General features: G+C 41.3%; 1 protein-coding gene across 1 annotated transcript in view; it reads right to left on the bottom strand.

Annotated features, from left to right (window-relative positions):
- ARHGEF26 (Rho guanine nucleotide exchange factor 26) overlaps positions 1–24224 on the bottom strand; it is a 159682-nt gene that overhangs the window by 132294 nt on the left and 3164 nt on the right. Inside the window, exon 3 of the mRNA XM_007471986.1 lies at positions 20682–20827. Coding sequence (XP_007472048.1) covers positions 20682–20827 — 146 coding nt within the window. The remainder of the gene's footprint in view (positions 1–20681; positions 20828–24224) is intronic.

Here is a 24224-nt window from a genome sequence, read left to right as displayed (position 1 = left end):
CTTCTTTTTGTTTGTTTGTTTTTGTTTTTGTTTTGCGGTACGTGGGCCTCTCACCATTGTAGCCTCTCCTGTTGCGGAGCACAGGCTCTGGACGCACAGGCTCAGCGGCCATGGCTCACAGGCCCAGCCGCTCCGCGGCATGTGGGATCTTCCCGGACCGGGGCACGAACCCACGTCCCATGCATCGGCAGGCGGACTCTCAACCGCTGCGCCACCAGGGAAGCCCTGAAGTTAGTTTCTTAGATTGGCAATAAAATCTAAGCTGAGTAAAACCTGTTTTGGAAAAATGGATACTAAAGTGAACTAACAGGGACTTCCCTGGAGGTCCAGTAGTTAAGATGCCGCACTTTCACTGCAGGGGACACGGGTTCGATCCCTGGTCAGGAAAATAAGATTCCACATGATGCATGGTACAGCCAAAACACTAAAATTAAAAAAAAAAAGTGGACTGATGTTTTATATGAGATGTTCAAAGCATGCAGTGGTTCCACTGGACAGGAATTACCTTATTATTATATGGAGGAGACCTGAGAAATAGGCACAGAATTACCACTGTTCTCCCATTTACCTATATCTCAAGCTTCCTTCAAGCAATAGTTTATACTTCTATTGCTTTTATTTTCCATTCTTCTGCCCATCTAGCCCATCTAGTTTTAGTCAGAGTCTCTAGAGAGCACTTTCCTGACCTTTACTGCTTTCTATGATATCTATCTGTGTCATTCATTTTTGCATTTTGTCCTACATTCTTTCAAAAACATCACTTAAACCTTTCATTTCTATTGTCTCCTAAACCAGCTTCTAAGTTCCTGCAGCGCAGGTACTGGTTTTCAGTTTGATTTGTTTGCCCCATCCAGCACAATGCAGTGCAATACAAATGAATTCTGCAGTCAGATACCAGCGTTTTCAAGCTACAAGCTTATAACCTCTTAGTGAATAGCAAAATAAAGCCCAAGAATTTCTGATTGTCATCTACTTAAAGGTAACAAAACAGAAAGGACAGAATAGAGAATACCACAGTGCACTGCATGTATTAAGAGTAACTTCTGCTTTGTAAAGCTTTTGTTTGAGATACACAGACACATGCACCCATGAACACACCTACTGGCTTACAAGTAAAATATATTTCTCATTATGTTAAGCCACTGATATAGACCATGGTTGCAATGTCAACTCCACCATATGTAAATTTACACTAGATATGTTGGTCATGTCACTTAACACTCCCACTCACCCACAGAAGAAAAGCTGCTCTACTCAGAGCTTCTGCAAAAGCAGCCGCCCAAGAGCCCACATTTCACACCATCATGGAGGCCAAAGCTGATTGGAAAAGAGCTACGTAAGCACCTGATCAAATAACAGTAAATGTTTAAGTGACCTATTTAAGTGGGGGGAAAGTGGCTGAGCCTATATGATTCTCTCTCAAGAGAATTGACCTGGGGGGACCTCCAAGATGGCAGAGGAGTAAGACGTGGAGATCACCTTCCTCCCCACAAACACATCAGAAATACATGTACACGTGGAACAACTCCTACAGAACACCCACTGAACGTTGGCAGAAGACCTCATACCTTCCAAAAGGCAAGAAACTCCCCACGTACCTGGGTAGGGCAAAAGAAAACAGAAAAAACAGAGACAAAAGAATAGGGATGGGACCTGCACCAGTGGGAAGGAGCTGTGAAGGAGGAAAGGTTTCCGCACACTAGACGCCCCTTCACGGGTGAAGACTGCGGGTGGCGGAGGGGGTAAGGCTTCAGAGCCGCAGAGGAGAGCACAGCAACAGGGGTGCAGAGGGCAAAGCGGAGAGATTCCCGTACAGAGGATCAGGGCCGATCAGCACTCACCAGCCTGAGAGGCTTGTCTGCTCACCCACCGGGGTGGGCGGGGCTGGGTTCTGAGGCTCAAGCTTTGGAGGTCAGATCCCAGGGAGAGGACTGGGGTTGGTGGCATGAACACAGCCCGAAGGGGGCTAGTGCGCCACAACTAGCTGGGAGGGAGTCTGGGAAAAGGTCTGGAGCTGCCTAAGAGGCAAGAGACCATTGTTTTGGGGTGCGCAAGGAAAGGGGATTCAGAGCACTGCCTAAACAAGCTCCAGAGATGGGCACGAGCCGCGGCTAACAGCGCGTACCCTAGAGATGGGCATGAGGTGCTAAGGCTGCTGCTGCCGCCCCAAAGAAGCCTGTGTGCAAGCACAGGTTACTATCCACACCTCCCCTCCCAGGACCCTGTGCAGCCCGCCACTGCCAGGGTCCCGTGATCCAGGGACAACTTCCCCAGGAGAACGTGCGGCACACCTCAGGCTGTGCAACATCACGCTGGCCTCTGCCGCCCGCAGCCTCGCCCCACATCCGTACCCCTCCCTCCCCCTGGCCTGAGTGAGCCAGAGCCCCCGAATCAGCTGCTCCTGTAACCCCGTCCTGTCTGAGCAAAGAACAGACGCCCTCAGGCGACCTACACGCAGGGGTGGGTCCAAATCCAAGCTGAACACCAGGAGCTGTGCGAACAAACAAGAGAAAGGGAAATTTCTCCCAGCAGCCTCAGGAGCAGCAGACTAAATCCCCACAATCAACCTGATGTACTCTGCATCTGTGGAATACCTGACTAGACAACGAATCAACCCAAAACTGAGGCGGTGGACTCTGGGAGCAACTGTAGACTTGGGGTTTTGCTGTCTGCGACTGACTTGTTTCTGATTGTTATGTTTATCTTAGTATAGTTTTTAGTGCTTGTTATCACTGGTGGATTTGTTTATTGGTTTGGTTGCTCTCTTCTTTTTTTTTATTACTTTTATATTTTAATTATTTTATTTTATGATTTTCTTTCTTTTTTTCTCCCTTTTCTTCTGAGTTGTGTGGCTGACAGGGTCTTGGTGGTCGGGGCTACTGTCAGGCCTGAGGCTCTGAAGTGGGAGAGCCAAGTTCAGGATACTGGACCACCAGAGACCTCCTGGCCTCACATAATAACAATTCACGAGAGCTCTCCCAGAGGTCTCGGTCTCAACATTAAGAACCAGCTCCACCCAAAGGCCAGCAAGCTCCAGTACTGGATGCCCCATGACAAACAACTAGCAAGACGGGAACACAGCCCCACCCATTAGCAGAAGGGCTGCCTAAAATCATACTAAGTTCACAGACACCCCAAAACACATGATCTGCCCTGCCCACCAGAAAGACAAGACCCATACCCACCAATCAGAACACAGGCACCAGTCACCTCCACCAGGAAGACTACACAAGCCACTAAACAATCATTAGCCACTGGGGACAAACACCAAAAACAATGGGAACTACAAACCTGTAGCTTCCAAAAAGGAGACCCCTAACACAGTAAGTTAAGCAAAATGAGAAGACAGAGAAACACACAGCAGATGAAGGAGCAAGGCAAAAACCCACCAGACCAAACAAATGAAGAGGAAATAGGCAGTCTACCTGAAAAAGAATTCAGAATAATGATAGTAAAGATGATCCAAAACCTTGGAAATAGAATGGAGAAAATACAAGAAACGTTTAACAAGGACCTAGAAGAACTAAGGAGCAAACAAACAATGATGAACAACACAATAAATGAAATTAAAAATTCTCTAGAAAGAATCAACAGCAGAATAACTAAGGCAGAAGAACGGATAAGTGACCTGGAAGATAAAATAGTGGAAATAACTACTGCAGAGCAGAATAAAGAAAAAAGAATGAAAAGAACTGAGGACAGTCTCAGAGTTCTCTGGGACAACATTAAACGCACCAACATTCGAATTATAGGTGTCCCAGAAGAAGAAGAGAAAAAGAAAGGGTCTGAAAAAATAGTTGAAGAGATTATAGTTGAAAACTTCCCTAACATGGGAAGGGTAATAGTCAATCAAGTCCAGAAAGCACAGAGAGTCCCATACAGGATAAATCCAAGGAGAAACACGCCAAGACACATATTAATCAAACTATCAAAAATTAAATACAAAGAAAAAATATTAAAAGCAGCAAGGGAAAAGCAGCATAACATACAAGGGAATCCCCATAAGGTTAACAGCTGATCTTTCAGCAGAAACTCTGCAAGCCAGAAGGGAGTGGCAGGACATATTTAAAGTGATGAAAGGGGAAAACCTACAACCAAGATTACTCTACCTAGCAAGGATCTTATTCAGATTCGACAGACAAATTAAAATCTTTACAGATAAGCAAAAGTTAAGAGAATTCAGCACCACCAAACCAGCTTTACATCAAATGGTAAAGGAACTTCTCTAGGCACGAAACACAAGAGAACGAAATGACCTACAAAAACAAACCCAAAACAATTAAGAATATGGTAATACGAACATACATATCAATAATTAAATTAAATGTAAATGGATTAAATGCTCCAACCAAAACACACAGGCTGAATGGATACAAAAACAAGACCTGTATATATGCTGTCTACAAGAGACCCACTTCAGACCTAGGGACACATACAGACTGAAAGTGAGGGAATGGAAAAAGATATCCCATGCAAATGGAAATCAAAAGAAAGCTGGAGTAGCAATTCTCATATCAGACAAAATAGACTTTAAAATAAAGACTATTACAAGAGACAGAGAAGGACACTACATAATGATCGAGGGACCAATCCAAGAAAAAAATATAGCAGTTGTAAATATTTATGCACCCAACATAGGAGCACCCCAATACATAAGGCAAATGCTAACAGCCATAAAAGGGGAAATCGACAATAACACAATAAAAGTAGGGGACTTTAACACCCCACTTTCACCAAGAGACAGATCATCCAAAATGAAAATAAATAAGGCAACACAAGCTTTAAATGACACATTAAACAAGATGGACATAATTGATATTTATAGGACATTCCATGCAAAAAACAACAGAATACACTTTTTTCTCAAGTGCTCATGGAACATTCTCCAGGATAGATCATATCGTGGGTCACAAATCAAGCCTTGGTAAATTGAAGAAAATTGAAATCGTATCAAGTATCTTTTCTGACCACAAAGCTATGAGACTAAATATCAATTAGAGGAAAAAAACTGTAAAAAGTACAAACACATGGAGGCTAAAAAATACACTACTAAATAACCAAGAGATCACTGAAGAAATCAAAGAGGAGATTAAAAAATCCCTAGAAACAAATGACAATGAAAACATGACAACCCAAAACCTATGGGATGCAGCAAAAGCAGTTCTAAGAGAGAAGTTTATAGCAATACAATCATACCTCAAGAAACAAGAAAAATCTCAAATAAACTACCTAAACTTACACCTAAAGCAATTAGAGGAAGAAGAACAAAAAAACCCCAAAGTTAGCAGAAGGAAAGAAATCATAAAGATCAGATCAGAAATAAATGAAAAAGAAATGAAGGAAACAACAGCAAAGATCAATAAAACTAAAAGCTGGTTCTTTGAGAAGATAAACAAAATTGATAAACCACTAGCCAGACTCATCAAGAAAAAAAGGGAGATGACTCAAGTCAATAGAATTAGAAATGAAAAAGAAGTAACAACTGACACTGCAGATATACAAAGGATCATGAGAGATTACGACAAGCAACTATATGTCCATTTTAGGACAACCTGGAAGAAATGGACAAATTTGTAGAAAAGCACAACCTTCCCAGAGTGAACCAGGAAGAAATAGAAAATATAAACAGACGAATCACAAGCACTGGAATTGAAACTGTGATTAAAAATATTCCAACAAACAAAAGCCCAGGACCAGATGGCTTCACAGGCGAATTCTATCAAACATTTAGAGAAGAGCTAACACCTATCCTTCTCAAACTCTTCCAAAATATAGCAGAGGGAGGAACACTCCCAAACTCATTCTACGAGGCCACCATCACCCTGATACCAAAACCAGACAATGACGTCACAAAGAAAGAAAACTACAGGCCAATATCACTGATGAACATAGATGCAAAAATCCTCAACAAAATACTAGCAGACAGAATCCAACAGCACATTGAAAGGATCATACACCATGACCAAGTGGGGTTTATCCCAGGAATGCAAGCATTCTTCAGTATATGCAGATCAATCAATGTGATACACCATATTAAAAAACTGAAGGATAAAAACCATATGATAATCTCAATAGATGCAGAAAAAGCTTTCAACAAACTTCAACACCCATTTATGATAAAAACTCTCCAGAAAGTAGGCATAGAGGGAACTTACCTCAACACAGTAAAGGTCATATATGACAAACCCACAGCCAACATCATTCTCAATGGTGAAAAACAGAAACCATTTCCTCTAAAATCAGAAAGAAGACAAGGATGGTCCACTCTCACCACTATTATTCAACATAATTTTAGAAGTTTTAGCCACAACGATCAGAGAAGAAAAAAATAAATAAAAGGAATCCAAATCGGAAAAGAAGTAAAGCTGTCACTGTTTGCAGATGACATGATACTACACAAAGAGAATCCTAAAGATGTTACCAGAAAACTACTAGAGCTAATCAGTGAATTTGGTAAAGTAGCAGGATACAAAATTAATGCACAGAAATCTCTTGCATTCCGATACACTACTGACGAAAAATCTACAAGAGAAATTAAGGAAACACTCTCATTTACCACTGCAACAAAATCATCCTTAATTTAGGGTGGGCCCTAAAATCAAATGACTGGTGTCCTTATAAAAGAAGAAGAGAGGATACAGAGACACAGAGGAGAAGGCCATGTAAAGACAGAGAAAGAGATTGGAGTTACCCTGCCAAAAATCAAGGAACATTAGGAGGCACCAGAAGCTGGAAAAGGCAAAGAAGGATTCTCTTCCAGAGCCTTCAGAGAGAGAATGGCCCAACCAAGACTTCTGGCGCGCAAATAGGGAAACACAAAAGACCCCGAATAGCCAAACCAATCTTGAGAAAGAAAAACGGAACTAGAGGAATCAGGCTCCCTGACTTCAGATTATACTGCAAAGCTACAGTAATCAAGACAATATGGTATCAGCACAAAAACAGAAATATACATCAATGGAACAGGATAGAAAGCCCAGAGATAAACCCACGCACATATGGTCACCTTATCTTTGATAAAGGAGGCAAGAATATACAATGAAGGAAAGACAGCCTCTTCAATAAGCGGTGCTGGGAAAACTGGACAGCTACATGTAAAAGAATGAAATTAGAACACTCCCTAACACCATACACAGAAATAAACTCCAAATGGATTAAAGTCCTAAATGGAAGGCCTGACACTATAAAACTCTTAGAGGAAAACACAGGAGGAACCCTCTCTGACATAAATCACAGCAAGATCCTTTTTGACCCACCTCATGGAGAAATGACAATTACAACAAAAATAAACAAAGGGGACCTAGTGAAACTTAAAAGCATTTGCACAGCAAAGGAAACCATAAACAAGACCAAAAGACCAAAGCAATTAGAGAAAGAAGAACAAAATACCCCAGAGTTAGCAGAAGGAAAGAAATCATAAAAATCAGATCAGAAATAAATGAAAAAGAAATGAAGGAAACAATAGCAAAGATCAATAAAACTAAAAGCTGGTTCTTTGAGAAGATTAACAAAATTGATAAACCATTAGCCAGACTCATCAAGCAAAAAAGGGAGAAGACTCAAATCAACAGAATCAGAAATGAAAAAGGGGAAGTAACAACTGACACTGCAGAAATACAAAAAATCATGAGAGATTACTACAAGCAACTCTATGCCAATAAAATGGACAATCTGGAAGAAATGGACAAATTCTTAGAAATGCACAAACTGCCAAGACTGAATCAGGAAGAAATAGAAAATATGAACAGACCAATCACAAACACTGAAATTGAAACTGTGATTAAAAATCTTCCAACAAACAAAAGCCCAGGACCAGATGGCTTCACAGGCGAATTCTATCAAACATTTAGAGAAGAGCTAACACCTATTCTTCTCAAACTCTTCCAAAATATAGCAGAGGGAGGAACACTCCCAAACTCATTCTACGAGGCCACCATCACCTTGATACCAAAACCAGACAAGGATGTCACAAAGAAAGAAAACTACAGGCCAATATCACTGATGAACATAGATGCAAAAATCCTCAACAAAATACTAGCAAACAGAATCCAACAGCACATTAAAAGGATCATACACCATGATCAAGTGGGGTTTATTCCAGGAATGCAAGGATTCTTCAATATACGCAAATCTATCAATGTGATTAACCATATTAACAAATTGAAGGAGAAAAACCATATGATCATCTCAATAGATGCAGAGAAAGCTTTTGACAAAATTCAACACCCATTTATGATAAAAACCCTGCAGAAAGTAGGTGTAGAGGGAACTTTCCTCAATATAATAAAGGCCGTATATGACAAGCCCACAGCCAACATCATCCTCAATGGCGAAAAACTGAAAGCATTTCCACTAAGGTCAGGAACAAGACAAGGTTGCCCACTCTCACCACTCTTATTCAACATAGTTTTGGAAGTTTTAGCCACAGCAATCAGAGAAGAAAAGGAAATAAAAGGAATCCAAATCGGAAAAGAAGAAGTAAAGCTGTCACTGTTTGCAGATGACATGATACTATACATAGAGAATCCTAAAGATGCTACCAGAAAACTACTAGAGCTAATCAATGAATTTGGTAAAGTAGCAGGATACAAAATTAATGCACAGAAATCTCTGGCATTCCTATATACTAACGATGAAAAATCTGAAAGTGAAATCAAGAAAACACTCCCATTTACCATTGCAACAAAAAGAATAAAATATCTAGGAATAAACCTACCTAAGGAGACAAAAGACCTGTATGCAGAAAATTATAAGACACTGATGAAAGAAATTAAAGATGATACAAACAGATGGAGAGATATACCATGTTCTTGGATTGGAAGAATCAACATTGTGAAAATGACTCTACTCCCCAAAGCAATCTATAGATTCAATGCAATCCCTATCAAACTACCACTGGCATTTTTCACAGAACTAGAACAAAAAATTTCACAATTTGTATGGAAACACAAAAGACCCCGAATAGCCAAAGCAATCTTGAGAACAAAAAATGGAGCTGGAGGAATCAGGCTGCCTGACTTCAGACTATACTACAAAGCTACAGTAATCAAGACAGTATGGTACTGGCACAAAAACAGAAAGATAGATCAATGGAATAGGATAGAAAGCCCAGAGATAAACCCATGCACATATGGTCACCTTATCTTTGATAAAGGTGGCAGGAATATACAGTGGAGAAAGGACAGCCCCTTCAATAAGTGGTGCTGGGAAAACTGGACAGGTACATGTAAAAGTATGAGATTAGATCACTCCCTAACACCATACACAAAAATAAGCTCAAAATGGATTAAAGACCTAAATGTAAGGCCAGAAACTATCAAACTCTTAGAGGAAAACATAGGCAGAACACTCTATGACATAAATCACAGCAAGATCCTTCTTGACCCATCTCCTAGAGTAATGGAGATAAAAACAAAAATAAACAAATGGGACGAAGAGATATGGGAACATATATATATGTATAACTGACTCACTCTGTTATAAAGCAGAAACTAACACACCATTGTAAAGCAATTATACCCCAATAAAGATGTTAAAAAAAAAAAAAAAAGAAAAAAGACCCTCAGAATGGGAGAAAATATTTGCAAACAAAGCAACTGACAAAGGATTAGTCTCCAAAATATACAAGCAGCTCATGCAGCTCAATATCACAAAAACAAACAACCCAGTCCAAAAATGGTCAGAAGACCTAAATAGACATTTCTCCAAAGAAGACATACAGATCGCCAACAAACACATGAAAGGATGCTCAACATCACTAATCATGAGAGAAATGCAAATCAAAACTACAATGAGGTATCACCTCACACCAGTCAGAATGGCCATCATCAAAAAATCTACAAACAATAAATGCTGGAGAGGGTGTGGAGAAAAGGGATCCCTCTTGCACTTTTGGTGGGAATGTAAATTGGTACAGCCACTATGAAGAACAGTATGGAGGTTCCTTAAAAAACTAAAAATAGAACTACCATATGATCCAGCAATCCCACTACTGGGCATATACCCTGAGAACACCATAATTTCAAAAAGAGTCATGTACCACAATGTTCATTGCAGCTCTATTTACAATAGCCAGGACATGGAAGCAATCTAAGTGTCCATCGACAGATGAATGGATAAAGAAGATGTGGCACATATATACAGTGGAATATTACTCAGCAATAAAAAGAAATGAAATTAAGTTGTTTGTAGTGACGTGGATGGACCCAGAGTCTGTCATACAGAGTGGAGTAAGTCAGAAAGAGAAAAACAAATACTGTATGCTAACACATATATATGAAATCAAAAAGATTGTGATGAACCTAGGGCCAGGACAGGAATAAAGACGCAGACGTTGAGAATGGACTCGAGGACATGGGGAGGGGCAAGGGTAAGCTGGGATGAAGTGAGAGAGTGGCATGGACATATATACACTACCAAATGTAAGGTAGATAGCTAGTGGGAAGCAGCTGCATAGCAAAGGGAGATCAGCTCCGTGCTTTGTGACCACCTAGAGGGGTGGGATAGGGAGGGTGGGAGGGAGACGCAAGAGGGAAGAGATATGGGAACATATGTATATGTATAGCTGATTTACTTTGTAATAAAGCAGAAACTAACACACCACTGAAAAGCAATTATACTCCAATAAAGATGTTAAAAAAAAAAAAAGAAAGAAAGAAATTGACCTGGGTAGCTATACATGGAAGCTGCAAGGATAACATGAGGGGCTGGACCATGCTAGGTAACCTCAAGTCTAAGTTACAAGAACTCAGAAACTCTGAGTATGCAGGAGCTCTCAGGAGAGAAGACAGACCTGGCAAAAAGGGCAAATGAGCCAATTCATGAGAAGAAATAGCCAACGGGCCACTTCTGAGACTGAGTCACATTCCTGGCCAAGTACCAGATAGAAATGTGGTTCCTGCTCTTCCAGAGCCCTGGGTACACATCCATTACTTAGCGAAACTTTAGAGGCTCTGTTCCAGGTAACCTCAAGACCCTAAAGAAAATAGTAGGAGAGTCACCCTATTTGTCACTTCGGAGTCTCAGCTGCCTCAATATATAGTAGAGAAATAGTACCCGCTCTCATGGTATTGTCACAAGCTCGACATAAGCTGAGTGAAATGACCTAGTATAATCCCTGGTGCACAGTCTCCTCTGCAAACACTGTGTTAATAATTTAACTGCATGTAAATAAATTAATATCATGATGATTCAATGACAGGTCCCATAGCTACAGTTATCTGCACTGCCTGCTCACACTGAGAACTTAACCCCAGCTGACTATGAGTTGAGCAGACAACAGCCATACTCCTTTGCACATAACCGCCAGAAGCAGGGTTTCCTGCCGCCCCAAATATGAACTACTCCATTTTTATGTTATTGCAGTTGGATGGGTAGCAGAGTTTATCTCCTACACTAAAGGAGAAAATAATCTTCAATTTCCTTTTACTGGCAAAAATACTTCCTCCTGCAGAAGCTGTCCATTGGCTATGGTCCTTATTCCCCCAGATAACAGATATACAGATAATAAATGCCATAATAATTGTAAGACATAAGCGTACGGATTAATCATGTAGAACATCAACAGGCTATAAGTACTCTGGATAAATCAACCAAATTTGAGAAAAAAGTTTTTAAGCACTAGTTCCACATTTAAAGATTCAACAGTAATTTTGATGGTGACAATTTCTCTAGTCAGTCATCATGGAGACAAATCACTCTGTGGATATGGCTCTGATGAATAGCCCCATCACTGGACCAAAAGAAGAGACACCACAAGGGGACATCTTAAGGTCAATAGGGCAGATACAAGAATCTAATGGATGATTTTCACAAGTGCAAGCTCAGTATTATAGAGCCTTTCCCCACAGTTATTCAGAACTCCTCAAAGTAACTGAGCCTTCTTTCCTTTTACCGAATTACACTATATTCCTATAGACTCCTGTTGTTCTTGAATGCATCCGTCTACCTCCCCAAAAGAAATACCAAGTGGAGGATGAGAGAGGCTGTAAATTTAATTTGACTTCATAGTATGCAAATACCTACCATAGGTAGTTCTAAACTATGAAGATACCAAGTTTCCTAATGTATCAAAGACATTTATTAAATCCAGGATGTAGCCAAACTGTCAAGAATTTGTCCTTTAAAATAAAAATTAAAAACAGCCTCCAAATAGTCCCAAATAGGAAACTTCCTGGCTGTTTTCCCCGCTGATTTTTTTTGCTGTTATTTTCACTTATGGGATTAGGTTTTTGCCTTTACTCATTCATTTACACATTCACTCATAAATTCACCACATATTTACTGCAAGCCTACTGTAAGTCAGGCAATGATGCGCTACGAATAGGATAGGAAACCTAACAGACAAAAATCTCTGCTTTCATGCAGATTTTATTCCAGTGGGAGTAGATGGACCAGTAACAAGAAAAGTAAATCACATAGTATGTTAGAGGGGTAAGTGTCAGGAAGACACTGGAAGAAGAGCTATTTATTGGAAGCTGAGGAGACAGCAAGTGCAAAGGCCCTGAGGCAGAGTGCACCTTGTATTGGAGGAACACCAGTATAACTGAGCAACAAGCATGGGATGAGTCCAGAGAGTAACCAGGGCCCAGAATACACAGCCTCCCTGGCCCCTGTAAGGCTTGGCCTTTATTTTGAGTGGAGGTAAGAAATAACTTGAGGGTTCAGAACAAAGGGACAATACCTCAGTACATTTTAACAGGATCACAATTGAACAATATAACTACATAGCTGCTATACGGAGAAGAGACCAAAATGGACCCACGTAGATGCAGGGAGTTGAGCTGGGAAGTAATGGGGACAAAATCCACCTCCACAGTGACAGAGTGGCAGCAGAGAAGTAGCTCTATTCTGAAGTTACAGGCAACAGACTTTGCATCAAGTCAGAAGGAGGTTATGGGAGAAAGAGAAGAGTGAGCAAAGGCTCTAAGAGTTCTGACCTTCACAAGTAGAAAATGGAGTCATTATTTGCTGAGAAAAAGAAGAGATGATGAGAGAAGCTGATTTGGGTGGGAGAGGAGGGAGTGATCAGAAGTCAACTTTTGGAAAGGTTAACTTTGAGATGCTGGCTGGATACCAGAAACAAAGCTGAATATCCTTGTCTGACGCTCAAGGAAAGGTCCAGTCTAGAGACAGAAACTTGAAAATCATCAGAGTAGATGATGTATTTAAAGCCACAAGACTGGATGAGATCTCCAGGGGAGTGCAGATAAAAGAGGAGCCCCAAGGATGGAGCCTCTGGACCCCCCAACGGGTAGAGGCTGGAAGAAAAGAGATCAAGAAGCTGCAGGTGCACTGACTTTTTCTCAAATCCTCTGACCCTCCATCACCCCGAAGGGTCCGCATAGCGTACGTGATGTTTTCTCTGCTTGGGACTCCTCCAGCCTGCACCTGCCCCTCTAACAACAACTCTGACCTGACACTTATCTGGTAGCTGATCAGATGGCAGCTCTTGTCATCTCCTTTGCCACCTTCCCTTGACTGACAGCATCTTGCCCAGACAGGTGCCCTTCCCACAGGATCTCAGAGCAGCACAAGTACGTCCTTCACAGCATTAACACAGCAATTCTACGTGTACACGTGGGATAATTTGGTGTCTGTCTTGCCATTCAGGGTGTCAGTAAGGACATGAAAGCAAAGTGGAGTCTGTTTGTGCTCTATCTCCACTGCCTAGAACAGGGCCCTCCATAAAGACTAGGTGAATGAAGGAATCATTCATCAATCTCTCTCATCAATTTTCTGCTCAATGAAATAAGACCCTCTTTGTCTGGGACCCAGGTCTAGGTTTCCAGTTGAAACACCTCCTTTTGTACTTACACCAACCAATATGAAACATCCCTGTGCTCATGTCCTCCCCCTTTCTTGGAGCACTTTGTCTCTTCTGCTCCGTACCTGCCCTCAGGGCCTAAGGCACACACACCCACATTTTCACAACCCATTGTTCTCTCCATAGAATCAACAACATAAATACTGGCACATCTACCACTCAATTGCTCTTTGCTTACTAAGCTCCAACCAGAGTAGTTTTTTTCTCAGTCTCTATATATTTTTCAGAAGGGGTTACAGCTCCACCATTGCTATAATTCAGAAAAAGAAAAACTTCTAAAGGTGACATGAACAACATGGAAATGTACTCAATACACAGGAAGCTACAGTGAGGTATCCCCAGTATTTGGAGATAAAGTCAAAAGAAAAAAATACTCCCAAACTGAAACTGAAAAAAACAAAAAGTATGAACTAGTTTCACACATCTACTTGTGTGTGCATTTTTCTAAAGAGAAGGTCTATGGCTCACAACTTCTATCAGATTCTCAAAGCAGGTATAGCTCCCCAGAAAAGAAAGATGGCGAAATGCATATCCATCCTATAGCCTAACCCAGAGACTAGAAAGAACACTAAAGATCATCGTGTAGAGACGTGAAATGATTTATAAGACACACTGTTCAGGAAAAAAACAAGTTGTAATAGCTGCACAGTATATCATTTATGTAAATGCACATAATCTTTACTTTTTCCTTACACGTATATACGTGGATTTCAAGAAGAGCGTTACCAAACTGAGAACAGCATTGCCTAGACAGAAGGCAAAAGAGACTGGGATTGCAGATATGATCAAAAGAGACTTTGGTCTCATCTGAAATGTTTAATTTTTTTTCATGGAACATGTGCTATGTATTGCTTATATAGTCAAAATCAATTTTCAAAAATGTTGAGGGAACACCACAATCTAACTGTACGGAAATGACAAGAGTGTAACAGAGCCCGCTCCCTGCCCCAGGCTAAGCAGATCCCAGCTCCAGCCCTCTTAGCTGGACCAGGATCTCTGTTGGGTTTCCCAGGTCCAGGCACATGGACCTCCAGTTCTGTTTATAAAGATACAAACACTCCAGGAGACCTACTCTCCAACATAACAGTGTGCACGAGTACACGTCTAAAGCCCTGACTAACTGTCTACATTGTAAGTACCAAAAGTAAGCCAGATGTGAAAAATGGGAATGTTTTTTCTATTTTTTAAACATAAAAGATAGATATGATAAAAGGTATTAATCACCATTTAAGGTAAAAAAATAATTTTATGAGACTGCTATGTTGCAAAAATGTAAATGGAAAATTCTATGACTGAAGAGATTATTTTAAGCAGCAACTCACTGAACAACTGAAAATTAATTCAGACAAGTGTGAAAATGTAAGGGAAAAAGATGAAATTGTTGATGACCTCTAAATGCATTAAGCATTTCTGCAAACAGAAGGATATTCAGATTTATTACATCTGTTGAGCTCTGATTTTCAGTAGAAAACAGTGTCTTTCACAATAAACATGGTGTAGATTCTAAAAGAATAAGTCCCACCAAATGGAACTGCTGAAGACTCCAAAGCGTGTTATATTTTCAACTAAATGAAATTACATTTGTAATCAAATGGCCATTTTTCAAATCGCCCTTTCTCATTTGGCAGTTCCAGAAGGTCAACCAGAGCAAACTATGTGTGTCGTAGGAGCTGATTCCAGAACTCAAGAGACCAAAGTCCTAATTCTAGCTATGAACCTAGTTAGCCACACTAAGGACAGCTGAAGACGTACTTTAAAGAAAACATAAAAAACCAGTTCCAGAATAGAGTTTAAAATTTTTGAGCAAACTGAAGAAATATTCAAAATGATTTAAGATTACTGATAAAGCCACGTGTCAGCAAGTATAAAGGAAGAGTCCAGTAAGAGGATGACTATAGTAGGTGTATGTCAGGTGACTACATTCGGTATTGAATCCAAGTAGAAAGTTTGCCTGTGTGCTTGTTTTTGACTCTGGAGCCTGAGCACCCTTGTCAAAGGTACCTGGGGTGTCAAGGCGGTGGAAATTACACAAACACACCCCATGGCAAACAAATGGGGTCAGGGCATGGCTGGCAAGTGTGGCTTTGGGGCTGTCACGGAACTTAACAAAACAAACATGGGTTTCGCAACTGTCATTTTTTAGTCCAATGCATAGTACGTGATGGGGGGAGGGGTCAAGTTACGACAAAAAGCAAAAAGACTTCAAGATTGATTTTTTATTTTCAGTAATACTGTAAATCCTTCTGGGAGCCCATTAAAGGGTGAAACTGATTAGAAACCTTAAGCTCACTTTGCATGGAGGACTCAGCTGCTACCCACCTAGCACTAACTGTAGCAGGTACTCAGTGTTCTATCCCACACTAATAATACAATCAATATTTTTCTTCAAACCCACAAGCTTTGCCCAGAGATCCAAGAACTGCTGTCTCAGTCCTCACGATGCCATTTTAGGCGATTTGCTGGGCCATTCACCTGTGTATGGCAGGTTCTCTGGGCACAGATCTCTGGAGGACAAAAATGACTTTCCAAATTGAAACTTCAAATTTCTTCCACTTATGACCAACTAAAACCTGGTAACCACGATCATTTATTTCTCATATATTAGTGTTCCCCAAGGCCTGAAGGGCAGCATAAAGTTATGTTCCCTGGAATGAAGAAATCCTATATTTCTGATGAAGAGTAGATCAATATCCTCTGACAAGCAAGTGAAGGAAGAGTAAGCCTGGCACCATCTGATGACAGCATGGAGCTCAGGTTGTGTTCCTGACAATGCAGAACACCCCACTTCTACATGGAGACCCTGTCAGCATAGCCACACTGCTACCCACATTCACCACTAAGTCACTATAATCCAACTAGGGAAGCCTAGACTTTCTCTATTCTATGAAGGCCCAACTAAATGCCTCTCTTACTCAGTTCTAATTCTCCCTCATTCCTAGGTGACCACAATGCAACAGTTAAACCTGTCCCAACACCATACATGGAGAACCACCTTTCGTGGTTGTCCAATAAAACCAAAGGAGACATATCATAAACAAACACACGAAGACAAATTACATACAGACTGAAGGCTTCAGGACCTTACACAACAACCAGAAATGACTGCAAACTGTGGCTCTTCTAAAGAGTCTCCTGCATACTGGATGCTTCTTACAGTCAACTGATAAAAGTTTCATCACCTCAGGAGGTAGTCATGTGTTGGCAACAAAGATAAGAGATTTTGGGGCTTCCCTGGTGGCACAGTGGTTGAGAGTCTGCCTGCCGATGCAAGGGACACGGGTTCGTGCTCCGGTCCGGGAAGATGCCACATGCCGCGGAGCAGCTGCGCCCGTGAGCCATGGCCGCTGAGCCTGCGTGTCCGGAGCCTGTGCTCCACAACGGGAGAGGCCACAACAGTGAGAGGCCACAACAATGAGAGGCCCACGTACAGAAAAAAAAAAAATATATATATATATATATATATATATATATATGAGATTTTTACAAAATAAAACCATCAACAGCAGCTAATGCACAGGTGTGCTCACACGCACCCCTCCCAAGTAGAAAGTCAAGGTAGATGCCAAATTGAGACCTAACCCCTTTGCCAGAAAACCCCTTGTCCTATTCCCTTTCTGGGATCAAGGCCTTACTTGAGGAAGAGTTTTGTGTTAAAGACAGGATGGGGACTACCCTACTTATTTGGTATTATTAAAAGTTAAGCATGGAAAGATGATGGAAAGTCGAAGTGTTCCAAAACCTGCCCTAAACACTGTAGCCCCTTTACAAGGAGAGATCAGGGCACAAGGTCAGACAGAGAAACGGAGGTGACTACCCCTTACGGAAAACATCCTGACATTTTTCATAATTCATGAAGCCTCTTCTCTTTAGGGTCCTAACTGCAACCTGGATATTTACTAATTGCTAGGCTTCTAAAAAAGTAATCACTGCTTTCTGTTGTTTTCCCTAAGAGCCAGAGCTGCTTGCAACTTTTTAGTGGGTAGAAAACCCACGTGGGAAGGACAGAAGAGAACTTCAGGACAGTGATGACCCCTGGGGAGGAAGGAAAGAGAAAAGGACTGGAGAGGAGGATGGTTAACTGAATCTGTCTCAAAAAATAAAAGCCTGAAACAAATATGTTAAAATGTTAACATCTGTTCAAGCTGGTACCTGGATGGCAGGTACCTGGAAATCTATTACACAAACTTAAGTTTTAAATTTTCTACATGCTTGAAGTACTTTATAATAAAAAAAATTAATATGTTTTAAAAGTGAAACAGGGACACAAAAGGCACAAAGAAAATGCAGGCTGGTGCCCAAGTGATGCCAAGTGGCAAAGTCCAATCATGCTGCTTTGATTAAGTGTAATTGCCACCAACACAATAAATACACACAAGCCTTCTGGGAACACTCAAATCCAAGATAACACATGCTGCAGTTAGAACCCATTTTATAGCTCTACATTTTATCACCAGATAGTCTTCTGATATCAATCTTGTTAACAAAAGGTGCATCGGCACATTGATCCTTTGCCAAATACAACACATGCCCATATTTGAAGTTGTACTGAAGGATATGTAGTATTATTTCAGTGTGCATTTGTTAATCTAAATGAAAGCCAAACTCCAGGAGGCATAAATATGGCAGCCTGGTTTTTGGTACTAAAGCTAAGCTGGAGCAGAGTGTAAGTGACACAGAAGTACACATTTTTGTTTAGCATTCAGAGAACAACAGAAGGATTTAGGCCTGTGCTAACAAACGCAGCTGCTGTCCCAGAGAAAGAACTCAAAAAATCCAGTTTTCTTCTTGAGGATCTTCTACCAAATGGTCCATACCAACAATGGAATGACAGCCATTTAGAGCCATCTTGGCCTGTGTGGGCCTTGTCACCAGTTTTTCCAAGTATCTGCATTGGTATATAATACCACAAGGTCATCAGATTAGGGAATAAGGCTACCAACATGCCGGTTCTGTGGACAGATGATACCACCTCACCACTGCGAAATTCACAGGAGCATCACGGAAGTTGCAAACTGTTAGCACAGGAGCCAAGTCTGGCCCATAGATATTGCTGGGCTCATACAACATTTTTTTTTTTTTTATTTTTTTTTTTTTTTTTGCGGTACGCGGGCCTCTCACTGCTGTCACCTCTCCCGTTGCGGAGCACAGGCTCCAGACGTGCAGGCTCAGCAGCCATGGCTCACGGACCCAGCCGCTCCGCGACATGTGGCATCTTCCCGGACCGGGGCACGAATCCGTGTCCCCTGCATCGTCAGGCGGACTCTCAACCACTGCGCCACCAGGGAAGCCCTCATACAACATTTTTTAAAACTTGAATTAGCATAATACTCGTAAAAATCTGGCTTTCTGTATTCTCTTTTTTAAATATCAGAAAATACTGTAACACGGGGCTGGTTTGAACTAAGTGTCCGCTGCTCAATTCATACAAGGCCTATGGACCACAGTCCCCGCCACTTTCCCATCACCTACACTCACCAGCATCACTTATAACACCACCTGCTCTGCCTCTGTAGGCATTTTAATCTGTGGCATAACACTAAGGGTGTCACACCATGAGGGGACTGGAAATACATAACTTCTCCTGAGAACAAAATTAGGGGGTGTGAGAGAGACAGGAAGAAAGGGCTTGGTTTCTAGAATTCTGAATTCCAATACAGGGCAGAAGAGAGGAGGAAGAGCCTGAGTCAGAAGTCATCCCCATTATCAACATGCACCCATTTCCACGGTCAAATTTATGAGGGCCAACATATACAACTTCTTCACTTATGCTGACGGGTTCCCTAAATACATGAGACTCCTGACTCTGAACAATGCTTGTGTCGACTTAAGAGGGAATCACTTGTGCTCCCATATTGCCAAAGGACTCACAGAGGTGCACTGGCCTGTTTTTCATGCAACGCTCCCACCACCCAAGCCTGCCACGGGAACTCCTTCCTACTTGGTAATGCATCAGATGCCCACAAATGCTGTACTCAAAGTCACATCAAGTAAACTAAGCATCACACTGTGACACTGTTAAGCCAGGAGGAGAAGAAATTACGGCTAAAAACAAAAGATGTTTGATGCAGAGAGGAGAAATTACTCATCAACAAAAGTGTCAGATACTCGCAAACAAAAGATGCACACAGGGGGATAGAACAGAATGCCATTCATTAACCATTTTCAAGGAAATATAAATGTGTCCCTATCAAATGAAATTTCCAAGAAAGAAGTGTAATAAGTTCCCTGTTGTGCGTAGGTACATATACATATGTACATACATCATACATATACATATGTATATACAGCCATAATTACGATAAAGCTCAGGATATATTAAGCTACCACTACATACACACTCTATAAAGAAAACAAGAAAAGATACTGAGTAAGGGGGCTTCCCTGGTGGCCCAGGGGTTGAGAGTCTGCCTGCCAATGCAGGGGACACGGGTTCGTGCCCCGGTCCGGGAAGATCCCACATGCCGCGGAGCGGCTGGGCCCGTGAGCTATGGCCGCTGAGCCTGCGTGTCCGGAGCCTGTGCTCCGCAATGGGAGAGGCCACAACAGTGAGAGGCCCGCATACCGCAAAAAAAAAAAAAAAAAAGGTACTGAGTAGGAAGAGTTTCCAGAGTCCATGGTACATCAGTCTTTTATTTTATAAAAACCTGATAAATTTTCCTGATCAGAATTGTCAAAGTTCATGTTCTCACTAGTGCCTGCAGAGTTTCAAGAAATATTTCACAATCTAAAAAGAAGAGTCTTTCTCCTTAGGGTTACAGGATCACTGGTAGAAAAAATTAAAAGCACAACTAGGCATAATGTCCACAACTTGGTCTTCTCACTCCCGCAGATACAAAAAGAGAAGGTACACACTCACCGCAGAGAGCTGGCTCCACGTAGGCCTCAGTGGCTTATGGTGAATCACAATTTTTTCATCTGATTTCTGTTCTTTAGGCTCTGACTCTTCATCAGAGTCAATGTCAAGGGCCTTTTCTTTGTAGTTCTGATACAGGACAGCGTTTTCTGCAAGAAAACCAAATCTTACATGTTACTATCATGATGCTACTTGTTCTAAACAAACATCTGTATTTATACATATACGATATTTGGTCTCCAGTTAAACAAGAGACAAATGGATTTTGTCACTGAAGAGTCATTACCAAAAAGTGATTTTCTCACTCACACAGCTCTACCCCCAATTCATCTGCAGGGGAAGGGAAAGGGCACATACATGAAATGCCAATTGAAGCAGAGTTTCCATGTCTCTGTCCACTACCCATGAAGGTCATGTCCCGTTACATCACTGTTTTTTAGGTTAAATTGAATTTACACCCTTTTATTTGTCTATCTATCTAACAAATATTTACTGTACATCCACAATGTGCCAAGGGCTGAGAGTAAATAGAAAATGAAAGACATTTCCCATGCCCTCATGAGCTAAAAATTTAATGAGAAAAATAGTCAAAGTCATTCATTCATGTATTTATTCAACTGATAGTTAGAAAATGTCTACCAAAAAAGAAAAAAAAAGAAAATGCCTACTAGACACTAGCGACCGCTAGGCACTGGGGCTACAGCAACGAACAACAACAGAAAAAGATAAAAATCTCATTCTTTGTGGAGCTGACAGCAGAGTGAGAAGAGGATGACAATAAATAAACAAGTAACTTTTATAATATATCAGATGCTGATAAGTACCATGGAGAAAAATAAAACAGGGAAAGAAGGAGCACGTTACAAGGGGTGATACATAGATTTTAAACAGGGTGGTTTAGGAAGCCCTCACAGAGGTGACATTTAAGCAAAGATCTAAAAGAAGTGAGAAAGTAAGCCACCTGTACAGCTGGGGAAAGAACATCCCATCAGAGAGAACAGCAAGTACAAAGGCCCTGGGGCAGGAGTCTGTTTAGTGCATCTATATGTACAAGGATCAGCAAGGAGGCCTGTGTGGCTGGAATAGGGTAAGGGAGGGGAGAAAGTATAGGAGTTGGGGGTTTGGATGAATAGAGGGCAGACTTGCCTCAATGTCATTGAAAGGACTTTGGTTTTTTACTCCAAGTGAGAAGGCAAGTCATTTTAGAATTGAGGACATAATGATCTTGCACAAATACATACCTACAAACCCAAAGATTTACATACAGGGGCTCTGAGAACAGACTGTCAGCAGGATATGATCTAGTCTGGGGGTCAGAGAGGTGTTAATGAGGAATATCTTAAGATCTGAAAGCTGAGAAACTACAGAGCTACAGAAAAAAAAGCACATGTGAAAGCCCTGAGGCAAGAGGACATATATTACCTTAGAAGAACAAAGGAAGGTCATTCACTGGAGTGTGGGTGTCTAGCGGACAAAGGGTGTAAGGTGAGTTTAGGGGGAAGAGCCAGGCAGTCCAAAGAAGAAGGGTTTTGCAGGCAATGTTAAAGAACTGGATTTTACCCTGAGTCCAAAAGGACTGAGTTTCTTTCACACTGTAAGGGTTGCATTTTATCCCGATTGCAGTGGGAATCCACTAAAAGGAAAAAATTTATTAGACTGGAAAAGCAAAATATTGACTACTTAAGGGACTAATTAGGATGCTACTGAAGTGGTCAGTGAAAGACAATGGAGACTTGGGGGGATGGGCTGGATATGGGGGTCAACTGGATATGGTGGTAAGGATGTTTCCTAGCTCTGTAAGTCCCAAAATGGAAAAGTAGGAAATGGGAACTCCAGAAGAGATTCACCTTTAGAGGAAAGATTATGAGTTTGGTTTGGGGTATACTGAGTTTGAAATGCTTTTCCCATCTACTGAAGCCAGCAAACATCTGCCTCATCTCTCAGCAACTACTGCACGTTCCATATGCACCATTACTAAAGTAATACTGGAATCTATGCAATATTTTACTGTTCTCTGATTGTTCTAAATATGTAAAGCAGATTATGAGGGTATAGACTGAGTTCCCCCCACCTCTGTGGTGTCCTTTAAAGTACTTAGTGTGTGGCACAAAACATATGCACACGTTGTTGATATACATTCATTCATTCATTCTCACAGCAACGTGGGCAATAGCATTATTAACTTCATTTTACCCAGGATGAGACTGAGGCTCAGTGAAGTTAAGAGGCTTGTTCACTGTCACTCAACTGATGAGTAAAAGCAGCAGGACAGGAACTCAGGCCCCTGGTTCCAATATCACAGGTTCTCACCACTCTACCACACAGCTTCCTGACTTACATTCTTGTTAGTCATTAACTGTAAGGCTCCTACATTCCTCATGTACATATATGTGAAAAAGAATTTCTAAGTCATCATACCTGAGAAGAGAGGAGAGGGTGCACAGAAACAGTTCCTTGTAAAAGGAAACAACATAAAACTAGTTACAGTGAAGGTCTGTCCTCGGACTTCACAAAAGCTCGACATTTTTAACCCTTTGAGGCAAAGGTCCCAAAACCACTATCAAATTCCAGAAGATGCAAAGCATCTCTCAGAACTGATATTAGGTAGATGCTCTGTTCACCGCACAGTCATAACGGGGTATAAGAGAAAGCAAACGAGACTAAGAACCAGATCTCTGTCCTAGTCCTGGCTGTGTGAAAGTGGACAAGGTACTAAACTCTCCAAGCTTCCAGGTTCCTCGATTATAAAATCTGAATTTATCCCAGCCAGCTAAAGTACTGTATCTGGGTTTCCTCCTCACAGAGAACAGTCTTCTAAGATTGGTCCAGTAAATACACTTTTATAAACTGGTCTTGTTTAAATGATCCGATGAGAACTGATTTTTATAAGAATTATACAAGGAAATGTTTTGTAGTCAGCCAAGGTGATATAATTCTGGGTGGTTTTACCTTAGATTTACTTATAGAGGGGCATACCCTTCTTCATTGTTCTTTAAAGGTGGGGAAATCTTAGCATTTCAAAGCATGACAGAAAGTAAATACTCTCACCTGCACCACACTCCCCCAGCCCTACAAGCACTGCACCTGGGGCTTCTCCCTTTGTACCCTTCCAGACCACTGACACTGGATCCATCTATTTACACGAAGTCCACTAATCTGATTAGGGTTTGAACACCTGGTGAAAGCTGCTTTTATTTTTGAGATCCTTCACAAAAATATTATATGGGTTCGAAATTCTTAGGAGTATGTTTCTGTCAGCCAGGAGAGTTAGATTTCCCCCAAATTGAAACTGGGTTAGGAAACAGGAAGTCAGAAATGATATTAAAATGTAGAAATATGGGGAAAAGAACATTAAGTCAAAGGAAATATGACTTAAGATCTAAATGCCAAACTTAATTTTTAACTAAAGGGCTAGAGCTTGCCCTTACTCTTTCTCCACTTTTTGAGGGAGGTGGGGATGGAGCCAGAGTAGAGAAGAATTAAAAATCCCAGAGCAGGGCTTCCCAGGTGGCGCAGTGGTTGAGAGTCCGCCTGCCGATGCAGGGG

Source organism: Lipotes vexillifer, unplaced genomic scaffold (genome assembly GCF_000442215.2).
Source record: "Lipotes vexillifer unplaced genomic scaffold, Lipotes_vexillifer_v1.1 scaffold46, whole genome shotgun sequence".
Lineage (NCBI taxonomy): Eukaryota > Metazoa > Chordata > Mammalia > Artiodactyla > Lipotidae > Lipotes > Lipotes vexillifer.
The sequence above is the reverse complement of the archived record's forward strand: the minus strand, read 5'-3'. Positions and strand labels throughout refer to the sequence as shown.